This window comes from Schistocerca serialis, chromosome 7, assembly GCF_023864345.2.
Source record: "Schistocerca serialis cubense isolate TAMUIC-IGC-003099 chromosome 7, iqSchSeri2.2, whole genome shotgun sequence".
NCBI lineage: Eukaryota > Metazoa > Arthropoda > Insecta > Orthoptera > Acrididae > Schistocerca > Schistocerca serialis.
In genome coordinates this window covers 483,224,356-483,249,549 of record NC_064644.1, presented here as the reverse complement: position 1 = coordinate 483,249,549, position 25,194 = coordinate 483,224,356, and the positions used below count along the sequence as shown (strand labels likewise).

Sequence of the window (25,194 nt, the reverse complement as noted above, 5' to 3'; positions counted from 1 at the left end):
GCAACATCGCAGTGCCAGCATGGCGCAAAGTTCAAATTTTGGCGGGAAAAAGAGGTCAATTGGGCTACCTCCGCTAACTTAACACCCTCCCCTCCCCACTCCCCCAGAAAATGGTGGGAAGTACAAAATCCATTAGGACAATGAAACACACCAGAGCTAGCTTCACCAACCTAAGAAAATGACAGGAAAATAACTAATTTGGGCTATCTCCACTAACATAAGTCATCCAACTGCCACCTCTTAATAGGTATCAGCAGGAAAAAGATTTAGTTTGTGCTGGATAGGATGGGCATATGTCTTTATTTAAACAGTTTGAGGCAGTGCCTCAATCTAGTGTGTTCACCATGAGGTTGGAAGTCCAAGTGACCTAGTACACAGTACCGCCACCAGACTGTGCTATCGTCCCTTTTGTGACATAATCCTAGATTGGGGGTCTGGGGGAAAATGGCGGGAAAAGGACTCAGCCTGTGCTGGGCTGCTCGAGAGAGAAAGGAGTGTGCTTTATTTAGTTTGGAACAATTTATTTAGGGATGGATTTCAAATAGTATATTTATTATACTGATCAAAACACTTGCTCTGACACACTTTAGGGATCACACCACATAGCACACAAAGCTTCAAACTACTTGTGAATCACCTAAAGAATGCAGTACACTGATGTACAGACACACAAACAACTCATAAATTACCGAAATAATGCATTGCACACCCCCAGCCATGCTGGGCAGGTAAGCACACATGCATGGCTACACGCATCTTGCGTGTTCCATTAGGATTGCTAGGGACAAAGCAGCCTGTGCTATTCTGGGAAGCAATGGATCGGATTTCTGCAGTGTCTGCGAGGGTGAGTCGCTTGGCAATTAGGTCTTCACTGCAGGTAGAGAGAGGGATCATGCCAGCAGCGGTGAACACGTGCACGTATTCCAGAGGGTGACTTGGCACTTATTTGCATAGAGATGTGACACTCGAAGAACTCTAACTGTAGACTTTTACATGTCGTCGGCAGATGCACAAGAGCAAACGGCTAGCGCTCCGGCACTGGCTTGCATCCAGCTGGCCCTGGAAAGCATGTCCATACGTTGGAGCCTCTGTCAGTTGCGGTTGATGATAGTTCAAAAGCGTTTTTTACGTGCACTGAGCGTTTGTGCAATGGATTATTTTCGGATGATTTAGCGTTGTGAGCATTACACATGCACTATCTTTTGACAATTTACGAATTGTTTTGGTGTCTGTTGCATTATTTTGTGTACAGGTGTGCAGTGCATGATTTTGACAGTTGATGATTAGCAAGCGTTTTTGCAGAGTATTTTAGATGCATCATTTTGACAATTTACGAGTTGTTTGCCTCTGCACATCAATGTACTGCATTATTTCGGTGGTTTACCTAGGTCTGTAGACTCTGCAGTGCATTATTTTGACAGTTTACAATTAGTGAGCTGTCTGCAGAGCGTTTTACATGCATTATTTCGGTGATCTACGAGTAGCTTGAAGCTCTGTAGGCTGTGCAATGCATTATTTCGGTAATTTACGAGTTGTTTGCGTGTCTTTTCATCAGTATACGGCATTCTTTCAGTGATTCACAAGTAGTTTGAAGCTCTGTGTGCTGTGTAATGTGACACCAAGCACATCAGAGCCAGGGTTATGTATCAGTGTAGTAATTATACTATGTCAAATCCATCCCTAAATAAATTGTTCCAAAATAAATAAAGTACACCCCTTTCTCTCTCCAGCAGCGCAACACAGGGTGCTTCCTTTTCCCGCCATTTCCCCTCCCTCAGACATCATGGAAGGGATGACAGTACCCTCTGTTGGCAGTACTGTGTACTAGGTCATTGGACTCCCAACCTCATGGTGAACACATCACATTGAGTCACTGCCTGAAATTGTTTAACTAAAGACTGTTTAAATAAAGATATTCATCTATCTTATCCAGCACAGGCTGCATCCTTTTTTCCGCTGATTCTTAGGAAGAGGTGGCGGTCAGATGACATAGACCAAGTGAGCTATTTTCCCGCCATTTTCTTAGGTTATTGGAAGTATCTGTGGTATGTTGCTTTGTCCTGCTAGAATTTGAACTTCCTGTTATTTTATGAGGGTGGGGATGATATGGGGGGAGGGGAGGAGTTGGGTTAGTGGAGGTAGCCCAATTGAGCTACGTACGTAATAACTACGATATCTATACGCATAGCATATCACTTTTTGTTTATTACGAGGTAAGTGCATTGACTTCTACAGAACTTTGCTTACGGACGACGATAATTACTACACGTAGCACATTTTTACCGTTAAGTAGTGACAGAGATTATCTTACAACAAGACACACAGTTTAGCGCTACAGTACACGTATTTGAGTGATTAATTTTGTACTTAAAACATTTATTTTGAAAGATTTTTGAATTACAATGATACAATGGTTTTCTGTGATACATTTCATTCCATTGCTGTAATCTGTAACACCTGAGGGTATAATTACATTAATCCTCAGGGGGGTACACGCTTACTTTGTGTACCATGTGTTTGGCAAGCTCAAGGAGCCCTAGCTAATATGGTATTTGCTTATACAACTTTACACATCGGTACCATGTTTCTCTAACACATAAATTACACAGCTATCTGCCAATATTTGAACTTGCTGCCATGACATCATTGCTATGTGGCCATATCTACCACCGCCGTCTTGGATCCATCAACTTGAATAAATTTGGCAACAATGAAGTGTGGTGCCATACACAAGTTGCCCTACTACTAATGAGCCGAGTTGATGGTACATAAAACATCAGAAAAACATCACAGAACCGTATCTGACCTGAACTACACCCTCCCTCCCCAGACTTCGTGTAGATCACCTCACTGGCTCATCCGTGCACTGGCGTCATTTGACCACACGCTAAATCGCGCTTCTTGAGACCACATTACATGCCTCCAGTCAGCTACTGTTCAGTTTCTGTGTTGTTTCGCTTACTGAAATCCTGTGGCTATATGTACAACTGTGAGCAGTGGCTTTTTGGGAGGCGCTCAACTCCAAATGTCATTTGGATACAGTTCCCTTGGCAATATTCGCTCGGAAACCTGTTGAGGTGGACCTGCATTCACTGACAACAGAAAGATAGAAACAACACTCTGCTCTTAGCAACAGGCCAGTCCACCAACGCCACCACTTTGACTGTCTTCAGTCTTCCTTGTATTTCGTCATAGGAGATGAAACCGACTCGTCGCAAAGTAAAGCTTGCTGCACTTATACCGCTACTGCACATTAACCTGAGGTCTGAACACAATGCTTCGGACAACAACGCCGAAAGATGACTCTCGAAGTGGTGGAAGAAGACTAGGTCACATATACATGTATGAAATGGGAAATAAAAGTTTGTTATTAATTTTACTCCTCGTATATTAATGAAATAAATTATTTATTAATTTTCCAGCACCAATCAAAGGGTAATTGAGGCAGTTAAGTCTATTGTTTCAAAATTATACTGGCCACAGTCGTCAAGTTTAGTAATTTGCGATGTCTTGGTAGCACCGATTTCAGTACCCTACCTACTCTGTTAGCTTTTCTCACTAAATTTTCTTGAAGATGGTTTTCTATGGGGTAGGATTAGTAATGTACAACGCCATGGGGAAATAATAAACCACTGGCCTAAATATGTTTTATGAATTACGTGTTCCCAGGAAACATCGTAGCATATGTAAATTCAGTTACGAACAATCTCTACAGCATTAACATCAGTTAGTAAGTGTCGTTTTACAAGATTGTGGCAGTCCCTTTCGTTACGTGACGCAGCAAACGGCAGAACTCTTTACTTTCCAGACCAGCGCCCATGTAAAGCATGCAGTCTAGAAGTTACGAGCTGAATTAGCTCGTAGTTCTGGCTGGAGTCTCCGAAATCACAGCAGATGCATCGCTTATGACAGCAGCATACAGTGGAACCAAGTGTCGCATACTCCTTCGCCGGACCACGCCCGTGACTCCTGTTGGCTGCAACTGCAGCCCAATATCTCGCCTCTTCTTCTGGATACCTGCTGCCTGCTTCACAGAGGACCCACTCTTGTGTCTCTTCCGCCACTAGGCTGCCCCCAACAAGAAACGCTCTGATTCGTAGTCTTTTCATGTCCTTTTTCACGTTAATTATTTAGATGCTTGCAAAATTTAGAACAGTACAAAAATTTAGTACTTAATTTCTTTGTCTAAAATAATACATTAAAAACTTATTTAGTAACAAATATAACAGTATAAGAATTAGTATACTACAGTGAAGAACCAAAGAAACTGGTACACCTGCCTAATATCCTGTAGGCCCCCCGCGAACACGCAAAAGTGTCGCAAAGCGACTTGGCATGGACCCGCCTATGTCTGAAGTAGTGCTGGAGAGAACTGACACCGTGAATCCTACATGACTGTCCACAAATCCGTAAGAGTACGAAGGAGTGGAGATCACTTCTGAACAGCATGTTCTAAGACACCCCAGATATGCGCAATAATGTTCACGTCTGGGTGTTTGGCTACCTCAAATGGCTCTGAGCACTATGCGACTTAACTTCTGAGGTCATCAGTCGCCTAGAACTTAGAACTAATTAAATCTAACTAACCTAAGAACATTACACGCATCCATGCCCGAGGCAGGATTCGAACCTGCGACCGTAGCGGTCGCTTGGTTCCAGACTTAGCGCCTAGAACCGCACGGCCACTCCGGCCGCCTGGGGAGTTTGGTGGCCAGCGGAAGTGTTTAAACTCAGAAGTGTGCTCCTGGAGCCACTCTGTAGCAGTTCTGCCCGTGTGGGGGTGTCGCATTGTTCTGCTGCAATTCCCCAAGTCTGTCGGAATGCACAACGGACATAAATGAATGTTGGTGATCAGATAGGGTGATCAGATATACGTCCTAACTAGACGTAGCAGGAGTCCCATATCACTCCAACTGCACAAGCCCCACACCATTACAGAGCCTACACCAGCTCGTACATGTCCATTCCCTCGATACATTTTGAAACGAGACTCGTCCAACCAGGCAACATGTTACCAGTCATCAGCAGTCCAATGTCGGTGTTGAGGGGCCCAGGCGAGACGTAAAACTTTGTATCATGCAGTCATCGAGGGTACAGGGGTGGGCCTTCGGCTCCGAAGGCCCATATCAATGATGTTTCGTTGAATGGTTCGCTAGCTGACACTTGTTGGTGTCCCAACATTGAAATCTGCAGCAATTCGCGGAAGGATTGCACTTCTGTTAGTTGAACGATTCTCCTCAGTCGTCGTTGGTCCTGTTCATGCATTTTTACGTCTGCAGCGATGTCGGAGATTTGATGTTTTACGAGATTCCTGATATTCACGGTACCCTCGTGAAATGGTCGTACGGGAAAATCCCCACTTCATTGCAACCTCGGAGATGCTGTCACCCATGGCTCGTGCACCGACTATATCACAACGTTGAAACTCACTTAAATCTTGTGACGGTACACACACACTGTTACTAGATGAATATTTGTAGTATGCAAGGATTGCTTTGTGGAGAGCGAGCGCGCTACATGGTGCGCGATTCGTGGAAGCGCGTGGCGCGCCCGAGCGAGATTTGCAACGGTCGCCGGGCGGCCACGTGGCCTGCAGCTTGGGGAATTGTTTGGTTTTTCGAGCATTACGCGAAAACTATCTAACTTACGGTGAAGAGCGATGCGCCGGTGGTTTGTGGTCAGCAATACGCACCTTCTGAAAGATCGATCTTTATTTCAAGTCACGAGACGCAAAAGTTATAGTAACCTCAAAGTCGGTTAATATCACGAAAACTGAAAGATTAATAAAAATAGTAAATAGCAACTTACAGGGATGAGTAAGCACTCATTAAAAACGCTTCGTCATAGCGGATCGAGTGCCGTAGTGATATGTTAAGATTCATATATAATTAAGCCCGTAAAGAGCAATAAACAAAGTTTGAGGGAGAATTGTTCATAAAATTCAATAGAAAATTCATGACGTAAAGAACGGCACTATATAATATTTTGGGTAGCATCGCACGTATTTTAAACTAGTTAAGTTATGCTATATACTTAACTTGCAATAGTTTTCATTGTTTGCAAATTATTATTAATATTTTTCGCCCATAATTAATTAATTATTATAGATATGAAGATTTTTGAGCAGCGCAATGTATAGATCGCTATAGATTACGTCTAAAAACGGTGCTATATGCAGTTCTGGCTCTGAGCACTATGGGACTTAACATCTCTGGTCATCAGTCCCCTAGAACTTAGAACTACTTAAACCTATCTAACCTAAGGACAGCACACAACACCCAGCCATCACGAGGCAGAGAAAATCCCTGACCCCGCCGGGAATCGAACCCGGGAACCCGGGCGTGGGAAGCGAGAACGCTACCGCACGACCACGAGATGCGGGCTATATGCAGTTCTGTGGTAAAACTTTGGAGCACAGATGTCAACAAACAAATTTGCGCTAAGTGGCGAAATTTTGCAAAAACTAAAACTTGATTTACGGGCGATAGAATGATCCTAGAAATTAATGTAAGTAAGATGTACTTTTTAGCGCGGTTTCGATGGTGTATTTGTTTCTCGAGAGGGATGTATGTATCAAAATTTGTAATCTTAACTGGTGAGACTGGTACTTAAATAACAGGGGGTTGGACGTCCGAGCCTATATAAGCGAGCAGTCATCTTGGCCAGAGGTCAGTCGTTGGTCAGTCGTTTTGGAGGGTGGGTGGCGAGCAAGCCCCACTTGCGGGTGGTCCATGTGGTCGCTTGAGAATTCTTTTTCGCGCCGATTTATTTCGACAAAGAGCATTGTTTAAGAGTGCAAGTGTGCAAGCATATATTTGGTGAACTGGAAGTGCTACGATTATTTGTGTGAGTACGATTTACGAGGTATACATCGTCGTAATTGAACGTGTGTCGAACTGTGATTTCGCGCCAAAACTGTTAGAACAAAAAGGACAGTGGGACTTGTTGTTCTGTTCGAATTGATTGAGTAATTTTAGTTTATACTGTAGCAACCTACATTACTGCTATTTGGGGCTCGGAGTCAAATTATTATTAAAGTAAAACTTTAAACCGTCTCACCAGTGCTATTTTCATTGTATGAAAGAAAAGAACAACGCCAATAAATAGTGATCGAACTGTGTCGTGAAAAACTGATTTTTGTATAATAATCGCCTAGTTCTTGTTCCCTAGCATAAATTGTACTTATGTCTGGGTGAATAATTAATTCAAAAACTATAACAAATGCACGGGTGTGGAAGTGTACTAATGCACCAAGTGTGGAAATCATCCCCTGAGACTTATGTGAGAGCCAAAATTTGCAATAAAAATTTTAACCAACATTTGTATATGCACATTTCGTGTGAGAACGCTTCAACCGCACGTCTTTATATTTACCGCCCCGTCGCAATCTTGATAACCTGCCATTATAGCAGCAACAATCGATCTAACAACTGCGCCAGACACTTGTTGTCTTAGATAGGTGTTACCGACAGTAGTGCCGTATTCTGACTGTTTATTTATCTCTGTATTTGAATACAGATGCCCACATAAGTTTCTTTGGCGCTTCAATGTAATGTAACAGGTATCTGCCTGAATTTGGCTCTCTGGTTTTCTGCGAATGACAAGCTCCTCGTCTGAACATCTCGGTGAACTACTGGGTTTTTATTATCTGCGTAAAAACTCGAAGGTGTCTATCTTTGTACCTTTCAGCAATATTGCGCAATGTTTGATTCATTTAAGGTAAAAATATTGTATAAAAATTCAACAGAACTGTTACATTATTTTTAAACCTCTTGAAACATCCCCTTAGAAAAATTTATGAGTTACTGTGCTGGTAAATCTCTTACGTTATTTGATTTTCAAACAGCTGAGCAAATCTGAACGTACTCAGACACTTCTCTCTTTACTTATTCTGATCAGCACTAAACTGCCACACAATTTTTTTTAAGCGCAACGCAATCTGACTGTCAATAATCCCTACAAAAGAGTGGCCCTGACTAACAATAACCTTTACCTTTCATGACTCACTTACCTCACAGAAATCTTCGTTACTCGAACTACTCCAATACAGCGAGCGCCAATACTGCCAGCTAAATAAAAGATTCTAACTACTGAAGGCATTAACTACCGATAGGCATACTTAGCAAATGAAAGATTATGATCGAAAACAAACAATGTATTTACCTTAATAGTGTTCAAAAGTCATAATATATTTACCAGTTCATGGCATCCAGTCTTAAAAATTTCGTTTTTCTGACGGACACGCGTCCAGATCGTCTGCTCTCAAAACTCTGCCATCTCTCTCCCCACATCCACCATTGTCGGCGGCTCACCTCCAACTGCGCAACGCTACGCGCTGATCACATCCAACTGCCCAACACTACAGCAGCAAATATTCCGACAATGCAAACCAGCTACAGATTGCACACAGCACAGTCAGTGATTATCATACAGAGCGCTACGTGGCGTTACCAACATAAAAACCTAAACAGCCTACTTATACTCTGTCTCCCTATGTGACCTGATGTTTTCTTGTCGTATTCCTAACTTGCAGTATTCTCTGATGTCTGGTAGAGTCACATCGTAATTATTCTCCGATGTTTCAGCAAACAGACGTGTTGCTATCGTGAGGTGGTCCCTGATGACTGCTGCTCCGCTCCAGTCGGCTTCCTTGATATGTTGCCCGTTACCCCTTCCACCTCTCGCCTCTTATTGCCACAAAGAAAATTTCCCACTGCGTGCCATAGTTAGCAATACAGGAGCAGCAACATACGGCTTGGCCAAACAACTGACTGCCTTCTTAACACCCTCTGTGGGGAAATGCGAATATCAAATCCGCAACTCCATTCAAGTACAAGAACTTTGAGTCAATGATAGTGACGTTTTGATGGGTCTCAATGAAGTATGCCTCTTCACTGGGGCACCAATGACGGACTCCACGGAACCATTAATCAGGAAATTCGACCCCAACCTGTCAGCACTCTTCTAGATTGTGCTTACTTCAATGTACCTCCTGTTCAGTGGAAATTGTTATGAACAGAGAGACTGCGTTGCCATGGGATGTCCCCTGTCGCTAGTTGTGGCAAATTATTTCGAGGAAAGGTGCTAGAACAATTCCAAAAAAAAAAGGCCTTGTTTTTATCGTTTTATGGATGACTTGTATGTCGTCTAGTCACATGGACGTAACACCTTAAGTGAATTTCTCAATCAACTGAATTCACTGGACACCAAAATACCGTTTACCATGGAAGTGGAACAGACGCGCGGAGTGGACGCGCGGTTTGAGGAGCCATGTCAGCCGGCCGGGGAGGCTGAGCGGTTCTAGGCGCTACAGTGTGGAACCGCGCGACCGCTACGGTCGCAGGTTCGAATCCTGCCTCGAGCATGGATGTGTGTGGTGTCTTTAGGTTAGTTAGGTTTAATAAGTTCTAAGTTCTAGGGGACTGATGACCTTAGAAGTTAAGTCCCATAGTGCTCAGAACCACTTTTTTTTTAGCCATGTCATGGTTTCCGTAGCCTCTCCCGCTGAAGGTTCGAGTCCTCCGTCGGGCATGTGTGTGTGTGTGTGTTGTTCTTAGCTTAAATTTTTGTTTTGGTAGTGTGTAAGTCTAGGGAGGGATGACCTCAGAAGTTTGGTCACACACACATTTTGAATTGGGACCTCCCATTCCTTAACATCCTAGTGAAACAAGAACCAGATGCCAAACCAGGAAACAGTGTGTACAGAAAACAATTACACGCTGATCTGTATCCGCATGTATCCAGTACTCAGTATTCAATGAACTGTGGACAAAGCCCGACCAACAGGCATGAAATGCGTTGACCAAAAATGATAGTACATTGAGAATGGCTAGTTTCTAGTGGAAATCTAGATCTGCCAATAAATATTCCAAAGGACGACTGATAGCTGAAATCTATTATTTACAAATGTCCGACTTCATTTTTACATTTTATTTTCTTATAGTTTCTGAACAGTGGCGTCCTTCCGTGATCATTTTATTTATCTCGGTTCCATATAAAGCTAAACAGCTTCGTCGCGGGTGAATGTTCGGTAGTATCACCAGATCTCGATTTATAAAGAAGTTAATGCGGAACCTAGAACGTAAAAGAAATTATGGTAAGAGCTTTAGAAAAAGCTTACCTTTGATTTCATCGAATATTTGAATACTGTTCCTTATTTACCGTAGGAACTGTACACTAAGTTTTAGTGTGGGATAATTATGGAACTAATAGGTGTAATATTATCGTCTTTACCTTTTTCTTGCGCTTTAGTTTCGAAAAAATTTGCTTCATTATTTTGAAGTGGTAATACAAAAAGATAAGGGGTTGTATTCGATAGAAAGAGCTAATTTTAGTCCTAGATAGTGGCTGCAAGCAATAGTTATACACTGATAAGCCAGAACATTATAACTACTGCCCAGTGCGGCGTTGGATGTCGCCTGGTGGCGCTGCAGGGACTTGACACAGTAAGGAAAGTATATAAGAGGATCAAAGACGATGTGGAATCATTCCAGCCATCACGTGGGCCGAAAATGGGTGAAACCTTCCCATCTCTTCTACATCTCTTTTGTTACCCAACCTGCCCTTCTAGAACAACCTATGAAACCTTCCCTTAGGATTTCTATCTCTTGCTTAATAAAGACAAATGAGATCTTCCCTTTGAAATAAATTCTCTTTCTCAATCTTCGCATACGAATTTAAATGTTGCTTATTAAAAGTGATTTTCTGATTATTTTCACGAAACATAGAATGTGTCATCGTCGTGGCCCTCAGTCGTTACCTGCAATAACCCAAAAGTGTTCCTTACCTTTTTTACTGTTACTGTATCGCCATCTGACTGCTACATCGAACTGCGATATGAATATACTTATTCTGTTTTACTATACTGTATTAGCTGCTGATGGGCTGTCATAATAAGTGGCTGTATTTATTACCAAAGCTGACGTTATTCTTTAATAGCAAAGCTGACGTTATTCTTTAATTAATTTGACTGAAGTTACGTAATACATAAACTTTTTCTTGACAACAATAAAATTTTGGAAAGTTTTACGTTTATGGTTTTTGGGATGGATTATAATCAGTAATGAAACATTGCTGGCAAAATTAATTATATTCTGAAAACGAATCTTCAAATATTTACTGTTGGTAATGAAGTGATTTTACAAACGTTTAAATGGGACTTACTTTTTACAATACTCTTACAACTAGCATTGCGCAAACATACCTTCAGTAGCCTTGAGTTTCTCAAAAAAGTAATTCAATAATATTATATTAACAGAATCTTCCGTCGGTTCTTGATAGTAAAACATTATAATAAATGAAAAGCACCAGTTTGCTTTTGTTCTACAATATTACTTTTATTATTAACCGGTTTTCGGCTTACAAGGCCATCTTCAGACATTTACTGAGTATTATCATCAAAGAAGTTAAATGTTAGCAAACAACATTGGAAGAGAAGTAACACATCTAGACTGAAGTAGAAACATACAGTAAGTAACATCTTTGCAATGAAAAAGTAAAAACTGAACAGTCCATAAATAACAATGGAGTAGACAGGAAAAACTTTAGCACAAAATAGGAACAGCATGCCAACATAACAATTTCTATTAATAAACAAAACTAAAAAAATAAAATAAAGTTAATACTAGACAAGGCTGCATCAGGAGGTATGAAACATGGAGAGTGATACACAACCAATTAAAAGAAGAGACAGTTATCAGTGTAAATACAGAATACATAAGGAACTTAAGCAATATCAATAAGATAAACAGAAATAAATAAATGCAGGAAAATGGAGGTTTTTGAGGAAACCTACAGTTTGAGAGTGTGGTGGTACTGCATTTTAACATTAACATTATAATCAAAGCAGTGGCCATGTAACAGTTTTCATTAAATAAATGAGCAAAGTAAAACATGAACAGTATTTGATGAGACAACTACAATGGGTGTTAAACATGGAGAGTAATACAAGTACCAGTTAAAAGAAAGCCTTAACTATTGAGACTACAGTCTATGTGGAATACAAAGACAACTTCGACAAAACAACTTAATGAATACAGGAAAATGGGAATATGTAGGAAGAGAGAGTCTGATAAGTAATGAACAACAAAGATGATTATATTAAGTTTAGGAGAGGGGAAGTGTTGAACTGTGTCTGGTCATTTAGGATGAGATCTGGACTGTGAGCAAGATGTTTGGTAATTTTTAGGGCTTCCAGCAGGTTGAGTTTACGGCCTTTGTTTGCTAATTGAAGTACATGGGACACTGGCTGGTAGTTGTCACCCTCACTCAGTACATGCTCAGCAAATGCAGAGTCTGGATTCAGCAACCTCCAGTTGCGTTCATGTTCAGCCAGCCTAGTTGATATGTCTCTGCCTGACTGACCAATGTAAAATTTGTCACAATCAGAACAGGTGATTTTGTATATCCCACTGTTGGCTAATAACTGGATCTTGTCTTTGCTATTAAAAACACACTGGACTGTCGTGTTCCTGACATAGTAGGAAAGCCTATACTTGCAGGATTTCAGTGTTTTGGCTACAATCTGTGATACCTGACCTAGAAATGGTAGTGTACACCATTTCTTGCAGAGAGTGGATGGTTCAAATGGCTCTGAGCACTATGGGACTTAACAGCTGAGGTCATCAGTCCCCTAGAACTTAGAACTACTTAAACCTATCTAACCTAAGGACATCACACACATCCATGCCCGAGGCAGGATTCGAACCTGAAACAGTAGCGGTTGCAACTGACGCGCCTAGAACCGCTCGGCCACTCCAGCCGGCAGACAGTGGATGGGGAAGGAGGTGGGACATAGAGGAGGGGTATAATTTTCCGTTTTTGTTTCCTGTGCAAGATGTGGCCAATAAGAACTAGATTGTAGCCCTTGGCTGTGGCAATAAATTTTATTGTATCTAACTCTGCTTTAAAATCCTCTCTGAACATGGGGATAAATATGAGACGGACTGGAAAGCTGCATGTTTGTGAGCTATGGGGTGTTGTGAGCAGGAAGGTATTACTGTGTCTGTAGTTGTTGTTTTTCTGTAAATTTTGAAACAATGTGTGTGTGTGTGTGTGTGTGTGTGTGTGTACTTATGTCAATGGTGAGATCTAAGAAGTTTATGGATTTGTTGCCAATCTCCATAGTCAACTGGATATTTTTATGTTGACTGCTTAGGTTTTTCAAGAATGTGTTGAGTTGTCTTGTAATACCAGTCCACATACACAGGACATCACCTACATATCTAAGCCAGTATTTGATGTTTGCACTCAAAGGTACTGTTTTTAGAATATTTTGTTCAAAATGATCCATAAATATTTCAGCCCACAGTGGACTAAGAGGGGAACCCATAGCTAAGCCATCTAATTGTTTATAAAGAGTCCCTTTGAACTGGAAATAGTTCTGTGTGATGCATGTCTGCGTGGCCAGTCTCAAGTCATTCAGTTCTACAGAATTGACATTAGACATGTGCATCAGCTTTGTCAGAATAGAATGCATTGATATTCTGACAAAGCTGATGCACAAGTCTAATGTGAATCCTGTAGAATTGAACGACTTGAGACTGGCCACACAGACATGCCTCACACACAACTATTTCCAGTTCCAAGGGACTCTTTATAAAGCGATGCCCAAGCAAGAGTTTAAGAACACCACTGCGAGCGAGCTCGATGTGCGTGCTGGCTGCCTATAGTGTACGACTACCCGCCACTCTGCTTGCCGTGCGCGACGTGTGTTTGTGTGGATGGTGTGCCAGAGTTCAAGAACACCAATGTGAGCGAGCTCGACGTGTGTGCTGGCTGCCTATAGTGTATGACTACTCGCCGCTCTGCTTGCAGTGCGTGACGTGTGTTTGTGTGGATGGTGTGCCAGAGTTCAAGAACACCACTGCGAGCGAGCTCGATGTGCGTGCTGGCTGCCTATAGTGTACGACTATTCGCCGCTCTGCTTTCAGTGCGTGACGTGTGTTTGTGTGGATGGTGTGCCAGAGTTCAAGAACACCACGGCGAGCGAGCTCGATGTGCGTGCTGGCTGCCTATAGTGTACGACTACTCGCCGCTCTGCTTGCAGTGCGTGACATGTATTTGTGTGGAAGGTGTGCCAGAGTTCAAGAACACCACAGCGAGCGAGCTCGATGTGCGTGCTGGCTGCCTATAGTGTACGACTACTCGCCACTCTGGTTGCAGTGCATGACGTGTGTTTGTGTGGATGGTGTGCCAGAGTTCAAGAACACCACTGCGAGCAAGCTCGACGTGCGTGCTGGCTGCCTATAGTGTACGACTATTCGCCGCTCTGCTTTCAGTACGTGACGTGTGTTTGTGTGGATGGTGTGCCAGAGTTCATGAATACCACTGCGAGCGAGCTCGATGTGCGTGCTGGCTGCCTATAGTGTACGACTACTCACCGCTCTGCTTGCAGTGCGTGACGTATGTTTGTGTGGATGGTGTGCCAGAGTTCAAGAACACCACTGTGAGCGAGTTCGTTGTGCGTGCTGGCTGCCTATAGTGTACGACTACTCGCCACTCTACTTGCAGTGTGCGACGTGTGTTTGTGTGGATGGTGTGCCAGAGTTCAACAACACCACTGTGAGTGATCTCGATGTGTGTGCTGGCTGCCTATAGTGTACGACTACTCGCCACTCTACTTGCAGTGCGCGACGTGTGTGTGTGTGTGTGTGTGTGTGTGTGTGTGTGGATGGTGTCCCAGAGTTCAAGAACACCACTGTGAGCGAGCTCGATGTGCGTGCTGGCTGCCTATAGTGTACAACTACTCGCCGCTCTGCTTGCAGTGCGCGACGTGTGTTTGTGTGGATGGTGTGCCAGAGTTCAAGAACACCACTGCAAGCGAGCTCGATGTGTGTGCTGGCTGCCTGTAGTGTACGACTACTCGCCGCTCTGCTTGCAGTGTGCGACGTGTGTTTGTGTGGAAGGTGTGCCAGAGTTCAAGAACACCACTGCGAGCGAGCTCGATGTGCGTGCTGGCTGCCTATAGTGTACGACTACTCGCCGCTCTGCTTGCAGTGCGCGACGTGTGTTTGTGTGGATGGTGTGCCAGAGTTCATGAACACCACTGCGAGCGAGCTCGATGTGCGTGCTGGCTGCCTATAGTGTACGACTACTCACCGCTCTGCTTGCAGTGCGTGACGTGTGTTTGTGTGGATGGTGTGCCAGAGTTCAAGAACACCACTGCGAGCGAGCTCGATGTGCGTGCTGGCTGCCTATAGTGTACAACTACTCGCCGCTCTGCTTGCAGTGCGCGACGTGTGTTTGTGTGGATGGTGTGCCAGAGTTCAAGAACACCACTGCGAGCGAGCTCGATGTGCGTGCTGGCTGCCTGTAGTGTACGACTACTCACCGCTCTGCTTGCAGTGCGCGACGTGTGTGTGTGTGGATGGTGTGCCAGAGTTCAAGAACACCACTGCGAGCGAGCTCGATGTGCGTGCTGGCTGCCTATAGTGTATGACTACTCACCGCTCTGCTTGCAGTGCGTGACGTATGTTTGTGTGGATGGTGTGCCAGAGTTCAAGAACACCACTGTGAGTGAGCTCGACGTGCGTGCTGGCTGCCTATAGTGTACGACTACTCACGGCTTTGCTTGCAGTGCACGACATGTGTGTGTGTGGATGGTGTGCCAGAGTTCAAGAACACCACTGCGAGCGAGCTCGATGTGCGTGCTGGCTGCCTGTAGTGTACGACTACTCGCCGCTCTGCTTGCAGTGCGTGACGTGTGTTTGTGTGGATGGTGTGCCAGAGTTCAAGAACACCACTGCGAGCGAGCTCGATGTGCGTGCTGGCTGCCTATAGTGTACGACTACTCGCCGCTCTGCTTGCAGTGCGCGACGTGTGTTTGTGTGGATGGTGTGCCAGAGTTCATGAACACCACTGCGAGCGAGCTCGATGTGCGTGCTGGCTGCCTATAGTGTACGACTACTCACCGCTCTGCTTGCAGTGCGTGACGTGTGTTTGTGTGGATGGTGTGCCAGAGTTCAAGAACACCACTGCGAGCGAGCTCGATGTGCGTGCTGGCTGCCTATAGTGTACAACTACTCGCCGCTCTGCTTGCAGTGCGCGACGTGTGTTTGTGTGGATGGTGTGCCAGAGTTCAAGAACACCACTGCGAGCGAGCTCGATGTGCGTGCTGGCTGCCTGTAGTGTACGACTACTCACCGCTCTGCTTGCAGTGCGCGACGTGTGTGTGTGTGGATGGTGTGCCAGAGTTCAAGAACACCACTGCGAGCGAGCTCGATGTGCGTGCTGGCTGCCTATAGTGTATGACTACTCACCGCTCTGCTTGCAGTGCGTGACGTATGTTTGTGTGGATGGTGTGCCAGAGTTCAAGAACACCACTGTGAGTGAGCTCGACATGCGTGCTGGCTGCCTATAGTGTACGACTACTCACGGCTTTGCTTGCAGTGCACGACATGTGTGTGTGTGGATGGTGTGCCAGAGTTCAAGAACACCACTGCGAGCGAGCTCGATGTGCGTGCTGGCTGCCTGTAGTGTACGACTACTCACCGCTCTGCTTGCAGTGCGCGACGTGTGTGTGTGTGTGGATGGTGTGCCAGAGTTCAAGAACACCACTGCGAGCGAGCTCGATGTGCGTGCTGGCTGCCTGTAGTGTACGACTACTCGCCGCTCTGCTTGCAGTGCGTGACGTGTCTTTGTTTGGATGGTGTGCCAGTTCAAGAACACCAATGCGAGCGAGCTCGATGTGCGTGCTGGCTGCCTGTAGTGTACGACTACTCGCCGCTCTGCTTGCAGTGCGTGACGTGTGTTTGTGTGGATGGTGTGCCAGAGTTCAAGAACACCACTGCGAGCGAGCTCGATGTGCGTGCTGGCTGCCTATAGTGTACGACTACTCACTGCTCTGCTTGCAGTGCGTGACGTATGTTTGTGTGGATGGTGTGCCAGAGTTCATGAGCACCACTGCGAGCGAGCTCAATGTGCGTGCTGGCTGCCTATAGTGTACGACTACTCACCGCTCTGCTTGCAGTGCGCGACGTGTGTGTGTGTGGATGGTGTGCCAGAGTTCAAGAACACCACTGCGAGCGAGCTCGATGTGCGTGCTGGCTGCCTATAGTGTACGACTACTCGCCACTCTGCTTGCAGTGTGCGACGTGTGTTTGCGTGGATGGTGTGCCAGAGTTGAAGAACACCACTGCGAGCGAGCTCGATGTGCGTGCTGGCTGCCTATAGTGTACAACTACTCGCCGCTCTGCTTCCAGTGCGCGACGTGTGTGTGTGTGTGGATGGTGTGCCAGAGTTCAAGAACACCACTGCGAGCGAGCTCGATGTGCGTGCTGGCTGCCTGTAGTGTACGACTACTCGCCGCTCTGCTTGCAGTGCGTGACGTGTCTTTGTGTGGATGGTGTGCCAGTTCAAGAACACCACTGCGAGCGAGCTCGATGTGCGTGCTGGCTGCCTGTAGTGTACGACTACTCGCCGCTCTGCTTGCAGTGCGTGACGTGTGTTTGTGTGGATGGTGTGCCAGAGTTCAAGAACACCACTGCGAGCGAGCTCGATGCGCGTGCTGGCTGCCTATAGTGTACGACTACTCGCCACTCTGCTTGGAGTGTGCGACGTGTGTTTGCGTGGATGGTGTGCCAGAGTTGAAGAACACCACTGCGAGCGAGCTCGATGTGCGTGCTGGCTGCCTATAGTGTACAACTACTCGCCGCTCTGCTTGCAGTGCGCGACGTGTGTTTGTGTGGATGGTGTGCCAGAGTTCAAGAACACCACTGCGAGCGAGCTCGATGTGCGTGCTGGCTGCCTATAGTGTACGACTACTCGCCGCTCTGCTTGCAGTGCGCGACGTGTGTTTGTGTGGATGGTGTGCCAGAGTCAAGAACACCACTGCGAGCGAGCTCGATATGCGTCCTGGCTGCCTGTAGTGTACAACTACTCGCCGCTCTGCTTGCAGTGCGTGACATGTGTTTGTGTGGATGGTGTGCCGGCAGGGTCCTGGCGACGGGGCGGCGCCGTGGGCGGCGGGCCTGCTGTTCGCGGCCCACCCGGTGCACACGGAGGCCGTGGCGGGTCTGGTGGGACGCGCCGACGAAGGCGCAGCCCTGCTGCTGCTGCTGGCGCTGCTGCTGCACGAGGCGCACTGCCGCCGCAGGCGCGCAGCTCCACCAGGTCAGTGCTGCACCACTAGACCGCACTTAAGACAAGAGTGTCTTTGCGATCGGCGAAATGTTCTCTCGTTATCACCCGAGTCATGGCGTCGTGTTGTCGCATTCATTCCTACGTGTCACCTACGGGGGAAGTGTTGCATTCATGTACAGTTCGGTCCTCTACACTGAGGCGGTGAAATTCATGGGATACTCCCCTCATGTCGTGTCGAACATCCTTTTGCCCGGCGGGCAGCTCTTCGACGTCGCACGGGCTCAACAAGTCGCTAGGAGTCCCCTGCAGAAATATTGAGCCTTGGTGCGTCCATGTTGTTATTGTTGTTGTGGTCTCCAGTCCTGAGACTGGTTTGATGCAGCTCTCCATGCTACTCTATCCTGTGCAAGCTTCTTCATCTCCCAGTACCTACTGCAACCTACATCCTTCTGAATCCGCTTAGTGTAGTCATCTCTTGGTCTCCGTCTACGATTTTTGCCATCCACGCTGCCCTCCAGTACTAAATTGGTGATCCCTTGATGCCTCAGAATATGCCCTACCTACCGATCCCTTCTTGTAGTCAGGTTGTGCCACAAATTTCTCTTCTCACCAATTCTATTCAATATCTCCTCATTAGTTATGTGATCTACCCACGTAATCTTCAGCATTCTTCTGTAGCACCACATTTCGAAAGCTTCTATTCTCTTCTTGTCCAAACTATTTATCATCCATGTTTCACTTCCATACATGGCTACACTCCATACAAATACTTTCAGAAACGACTTCCTCACACTTAAATCTATACCCGATGTTAATAAATTTCTCTTCTTCAGAAACGCTTTCCTTGCCATTGCCAGTCTACATTTTATATCCTCTCTACTTCGACCATCATCAGTCATTTTGCTCCCCAAATAGCAAAACAGTAATTTAAGTGTCTCATTTCCTAATCTAATTCCCTCAGCGTCACCCGACTTAATTCGACTACATTCCATTATCCTCGTTTTGCTTTTGTTGATGTTCATCGTATATCCTCATTTCATGACACTGTCCATTCCGTTCAGCTGCTCTTCTAGGTCCTGTGCTGTCTCTGACAGAATTACAATGTCATCGGCGAACCTCAAGTTTTTATTTCTTCTCCATGGATTGTGATACCTACTCCGAATTGTTCTTTTGTTTCCTTTACTGCTTGCTCAATATACAGATTGAATACCATCAGGGACAAGCTACAACCCTGTCTCACTCCCTTCCCAACCACTGCTTCCCTTTCATGTCCCTCGACTCTTGTAACTGCAATCTGGTTTCTGTACAAATTGTAAATAGCAGTTCGCTCCCTGTATTTTACCCGTGCCACCTTCAGAATTTGAAAGAGAGTATTCCAGTCAACATTGTCAAAGGCTTTCTCCAAGTCTACGAATGCTAGAAACGTTGGTTTGCTTTTCCTTTATTATTTTCTAAGATATCTCGTAGGGTCATTACCTCACGTGTTCCAATATTTCTACGGAATCCAAACTGATCTTCCCCGAGGTCGGCATCTACCAGTTTTTCTATTCGTCTGTAAAGAATTCGCGTTAGTATTTTGCAGCTGTGACTTTTTTAACTGATAGTTCGGTAATTATCATATCTGTCAACACCTGCTTTCTTTGGGATTGGAATTATTATATTCTTCTTGAAGCCTGAGGGTATTTCGCATCTCTCATACATCTTGCTCACCAGATGGTAGAGGTTTGTCAGCACTGGCTCTCCCAAGGCTGCATCTAAAGTGGTCTATAATTGCATAAGCGTGCCCGTGCAGGATTTTGTACACGATTATATCCCATAAATATTCGACGGAATTAATGTAGGGCGATCTGGGTGGCCAAATCATTTGCCTTAATCGTCCACAATGTTCTGCAAACCAATTTCGAACAACTACGGCCCGGTCACATGGCGCATCTTCATCCATAAAAATTCCACCGTTGTTTGGGAACATGGAGTCCATCAAGGGCTGCACATGAAGTCCATCAAGGGCTGCAAATGGTTCAGCTTGCCGAAGATAACCGTTTACAGTCAACAATCAGGTCTGCAAATGGTCCAGATAGCCGAAGATAAACATTTACAGTCAACAATCGCTTCCGCTCCACCGCAGGACTCAGTATATTCCATGTAAACTCAGCCCAAACCATTATAGATCCACCAACATCCTGCACGGTCCCTTCTTGACAACTTGGATCCAGGGCTTCGTGCTGTCCGCGCCACACTCGAAACCTACCGTCAGCTCTAACCAACTGAAATCGAGACTCATCGGACCAGGCCGCGGTTTTCCAGGCGTCTAGGGTCCAACAGTTGTGATTATGAGCCCAAGAGAGGCGCTGCAGGCGATGTTGTGCTGCTATCAAAGGCACTCCCGTCGGTCGTCTGCTGCCAGAGCCCGTCAACGCCAAATTTCGCCGCACTCTCCTAACGGATCCGTCCGCCTCTGCTCTCAGTCGTTAAGTGAAGGCAGTCGTCCACTGCGTTGTGTAGTGAGAGGTAGAACCTGAAATGTTGTATTCTCGGCACGCTCTTACCACTGTGAATGTCGGAATACTGAATCCTCTAAGGATTTCCGAAATGGAGTGTGCCACGGACGTAGCTCCAACTGCTATTTCCTGTCGTGCGGCCATAATCACTTCGACACTTTGTCACATGAATCACCTAAGTACAATTAACACCTCTGGCAATGCACACCCCTTTATATCTTGTGCCCGCGATACTGCCGCCGTTTGTACACTGCTGGCCATTAAAATTGGTACACCACGAGGATGACGAGCTACAGACGCGAAATTTAACCGACAGAAAGAAGATGCTGTGATGTGCAAATAACTAGCTTTTCAGAGCATTCACACAAGGTTGGCACTGGTGGCGACACCTACAACGTGCTGACATGAGGAAAGTTTCCAACCGATTTCTCATACACAAACAGCAGTTGACCGGCGTTTCCTGGTGAAATTTTGTTGTGATGCCTCGTCTAAGGAGGAGAAATGCGTACCATCACGTTTCCGACTTTGATAAAGGACGGATCGCAGCCTATCGCGATTGCGGTTTATCGTAACGCGACATTCCTGCTCGCGTTGGTCAAAATCCAATGACCGTTAGCAGAATATGGAATCGGTGGGTTCAGGAGGGTAATACGGAACGCCGTGCTGGATCCCAACGGCCTCGTATCACTAGCAGTCGAGATGGCAGGCATCTTATCCACATGGCTGTAACGGATCGTGCAGCCACGTATCGATTCCTGAGTCAACAGATGGGGACGTTTGCAAGACGACAACCATCTGCACCAACAGTTCGATGACATTTGCAGCAGCATGGACTATCAGCTCGGACACCATGGCTGCGGTTACCATTGACGCTGCATCACAGAAAGGAGCATCTGCGATGGTGTACTCAACGACGAACCTGGGTGCACCAATGACAAACGTCATTTTTTCGGATGAATCCAGGTTCTGTTTACAGAATCATGATGGTCGCATCTGTGTTTGGCGACATCGCGGTGAACGCACATTGGAAACGTGTATTCGTCATCGCCATACTGGCTTATCACCCGGCGTGATGGTATGAGGTGTCATTGGTTACCCTTCTCGGTCACCCCTTGTTCGCACTTTCGGCACTTTGAAAAGTGGACGTTACATTTCAGATGTGTTACGACCTGTGGCTCTACCCTTCATTCGATCCCTGCGAAACCCTACATTTCAGCAGGATAATGCACGACCGCATTTTGCAGGCCCTGTACGGGCATTTCTGGATACAGAAAGTGTTGTGGTGTAGCAAGACAGCCACGCCACGGAAGTAGCCGAAAGGCACGCGTTTAGCAGGCAAGTTATAGGTCTGTAACAGGATACGTAATGAATGTTATAAAGAAAAGTATGTAGCTTCTGTAATACTTAACTTTAATCCATCCTTGGTACATCGCTATTGACGATATAAGTGAGACTCCATAGATACATGCAATGTTACTAATGGCGCCTTGCTAGGTCGTAGCCATTGACTTAGCTGAAGGCTATTCTAACTATCTGCTCGGCAAATGAGCGAGGCTACGTCAGTATAGTCGCTAGCAAAGTCGTCCGTACAACTGGGGCGAGTGCTAGTCCGTATCTCGAGACCTGCCTTGTGGTGGCGCTCGGTCTGCGATCACACAGTGGCGACACGCGGGTCCGACATGTACTAAAGGACCGCGGCCGATTTAAAGCTACCACCTAGCAAGTGTGGTGTCTGGCGGTGACACCACAGAAAGCACATTCTCCGGATCTCTCACCAGCTGGAAACGTCTCGTCAATGGTGGCCGATCAACTGGCTCGTCACAATACGCCAGTCACTACTCTTCATGAACTGTGGTATCGTGTTGAAGCTGCATGGGCAGCTGTACCTGTACACGCCATCCAAGCTCCTGTCTGACTCAATGCCCAGGCGTATCAAGGCCGTTATTACTGCCAGAGGTGGTTGTTCTGGTTACTGATTTCTCAGGATCTATGCACCCAAATTGCGTGAAAATTTAATCAAATGTCAGTTCTAGTATAATATATTTGTCCAATGAATGCCCGTTTATGATCTGCATTTCTTCTTGGTGTAGCAATTTTAATGGCCAGTAGTGTATGTGTGCATACTGCTATCCCATGACTTTTGCCACTTCAGTGTACAGCAGCAGCCCAACTGCTGTGCCAAAGGCATTCCTCCAGTAGAAATATCGTGATCGGTGGTGCAATTGGGGAGAGGTATGCGACTGGATGGAGGAGGTCCCGGGCGTCGAGATCTGGTGCTGCCTGTCTATTCCGCCAACTTCCTCCACAGCTTTTACATTAACGGGTTTAAGAAGTATTTTTTTAACGTTGGCTGTCCATTCGTCCCGTTTTTCCCGGGACATCCTATTTCTTTCTCAAAATATCCCGCTGTCCCGAAAGTTTCTTTGGGGACGCTCAGATGCCCCACGTTTTCGTGATTCTGCTTGTCCAAAGCACAGGGTGATTCAAAAAGAATACCACAACTTTAGGAATTTAAAACTCTGCAACGACAAAAGGCAGAGCTAAGCACTATCTGTCGGCGAATTAAGGGAGCTATAAAGTTTCATTTAGTTGTACATTTGTTCACTTGAGGCGCTGTTGACTAGGCGTCAGCGTCAGTTGATGCTAAGATGGCGACAGCTCAACAGAAAGCTTTTTGTGTTATTGAGTATGGCAGAAGTGAATCGACGACAGTTGTTCAGCGTGCATTTCGAACGAAGTATGGTGTTAAACCTCCTGATAGGTGGTGTATTAAACGTTGGTATAAACAGTTTACAGAGAATGGGTGTTTGTGCAAAGGGAAAAGTTCTGGACGGCCGAGAACGAGTGATGAAAATGTAGCACGCATCCAGCAAGCATTTGTTCGCAGCCCAGGAAAATCGACTCGCAGAGCTAGCAGAGAGCTGCAAATTCCACAGTCAACTGTATGGAGAGTCCTACGAAAAAGGTTAGTTATGAAACCTTATCGTCTGAAATTGGTTCAAGCACTGTCTGCAGCTGATAACAGCCCGTGACAGAGCACTTCATCACTGGCCTCCAAGAAGCCCTGATCTTACCCCCTGCGATTTTTTCTTATGGGGGAATGTTAAGGATATGGTGTTTCAGCCACCTCTCCCAGCCACCATTGATGATTTGAAACGAGAAATAACAGCAGCTATCCGAACTGTTACGCCTGATATGCTACAGAGAGTGTGGAGCGAGTTGGAGTATCGGGTTGATATTGCTCGAGTGTCTGGAGGGGGCCATATTGAACATCTCTGAACTTGTTTTTGAGTGAAAAAAAACCTTTTTAAATACTCTTTGTAATGATGTATAACAGAAGGTTATATTATGTTTCTTTCATTAAATACACATTTTTAAAGTTGTGGTATTCTTTTTGAATCACCCTGTATTTTACGCTACTGAATGTTTGATTTGCAATGTAATGCCCATTGCGCAATTATGTACGCTAGGAAGTGCCACTTGTACAACTTTCTTTACAATCTTTTTTTAAAATTATTATTAATGTTTTACACTGTTGGTAATGACGAGTCATACTCACTGTTTGATCATCCAAAACGAAAGTGTATTTTTACAGCAAGGTAACAGAGAGTTTACTGTTACCACTGATAATGGAGAAACTGTAGAATGTACTTTGTACAAATCGTACATTGACCCATGTCAGACCTTCCACCATGTCCAAAAGTAAAGTATGATTTGCACACCGTACAGCATGTTAAGATGGAGAAATATCACGTGAGTGTTCAAACGAAAATGCACATATTAATAAAATACGTAAAAGTGAAAAGCATGGTGATCGTGCAACAGAATAATCTTAAAAAGTGATTTCGGATCATCTGAGTTCGCAATGCAAAGCTAAACTTCTATGCGATATTGCGCTGTCTGTGTTGTTCAGACGAACAACGCAATGTTCCTTCAGACATCACTCATATCTGAAGGAACAGGCACTGCAGCGACTAGAGACGTTATGAAATGCATGAAATGTATTCGTAGTTACGGATATAGACAACCATCAGCTGTATAATGGAATGACGACAGTGAAAATTCATGCCGGACCGGGAGTGCAGGCTGGAGTGGCCGTCCGGTTCTAGGCGCTACAATCTGGAGCCGCGATACCACTACGGTCGCAGGTTTGAATCCTGCCTCGGGCTTCGATGTGTGTGATGTCCTTAGGTTAGTTAGGTTTAAGTAGTTCTAAGTTCTAGGGGACTGATGACCTCAGAAGTTAAGTTCCATAGTGCTCAGAGCCATTTGAACCATTTTTGAACCGGGACTCGAGCCGGGATTCCCTTCTTATCGCGAGCGGTTGCCTTAGGATTTGATTAACAGAGAGCGACTCAAGGCCAGAACGAAACCATGGGTCTACAACTTGCACTCGTACTCCAAAATGCGTCCCATGTACGGGAATATTCTACATCTACATCTACATCTACATTGATACTCCGCAAGCCACCCAACGGTGTGTGGCGGAGGGCACTCTACGTGCCACTGTCATTACCTCCCTTTCCTGTTCCAGTCGCGTATGGTTCGCGGGAAGAACGACTGTCTGAAAGCCTCCGTGCGCGCTCTAATCTCTCTAATTTTACATTCGTGATCT

At 45.5% G+C, this 25,194-nt stretch overlaps 1 protein-coding gene across 1 annotated transcript in view; it reads left to right on the top strand.

Annotated features, from left to right (window-relative positions):
• LOC126413159 (protein O-mannosyl-transferase TMTC2-like) overlaps window positions 1–25,194 on the top strand; it is an 899,537-nt gene that overhangs the window by 304,675 nt on the left and 569,668 nt on the right. Inside the window, exons 3-4 of the mRNA XM_050083054.1 lie at window positions 5,055–5,085; window positions 17,965–18,111. Coding sequence (XP_049939011.1) covers window positions 5,055–5,085; window positions 17,965–18,111 — 178 coding nt within the window. The remainder of the gene's footprint in view (window positions 1–5,054; window positions 5,086–17,964; window positions 18,112–25,194) is intronic.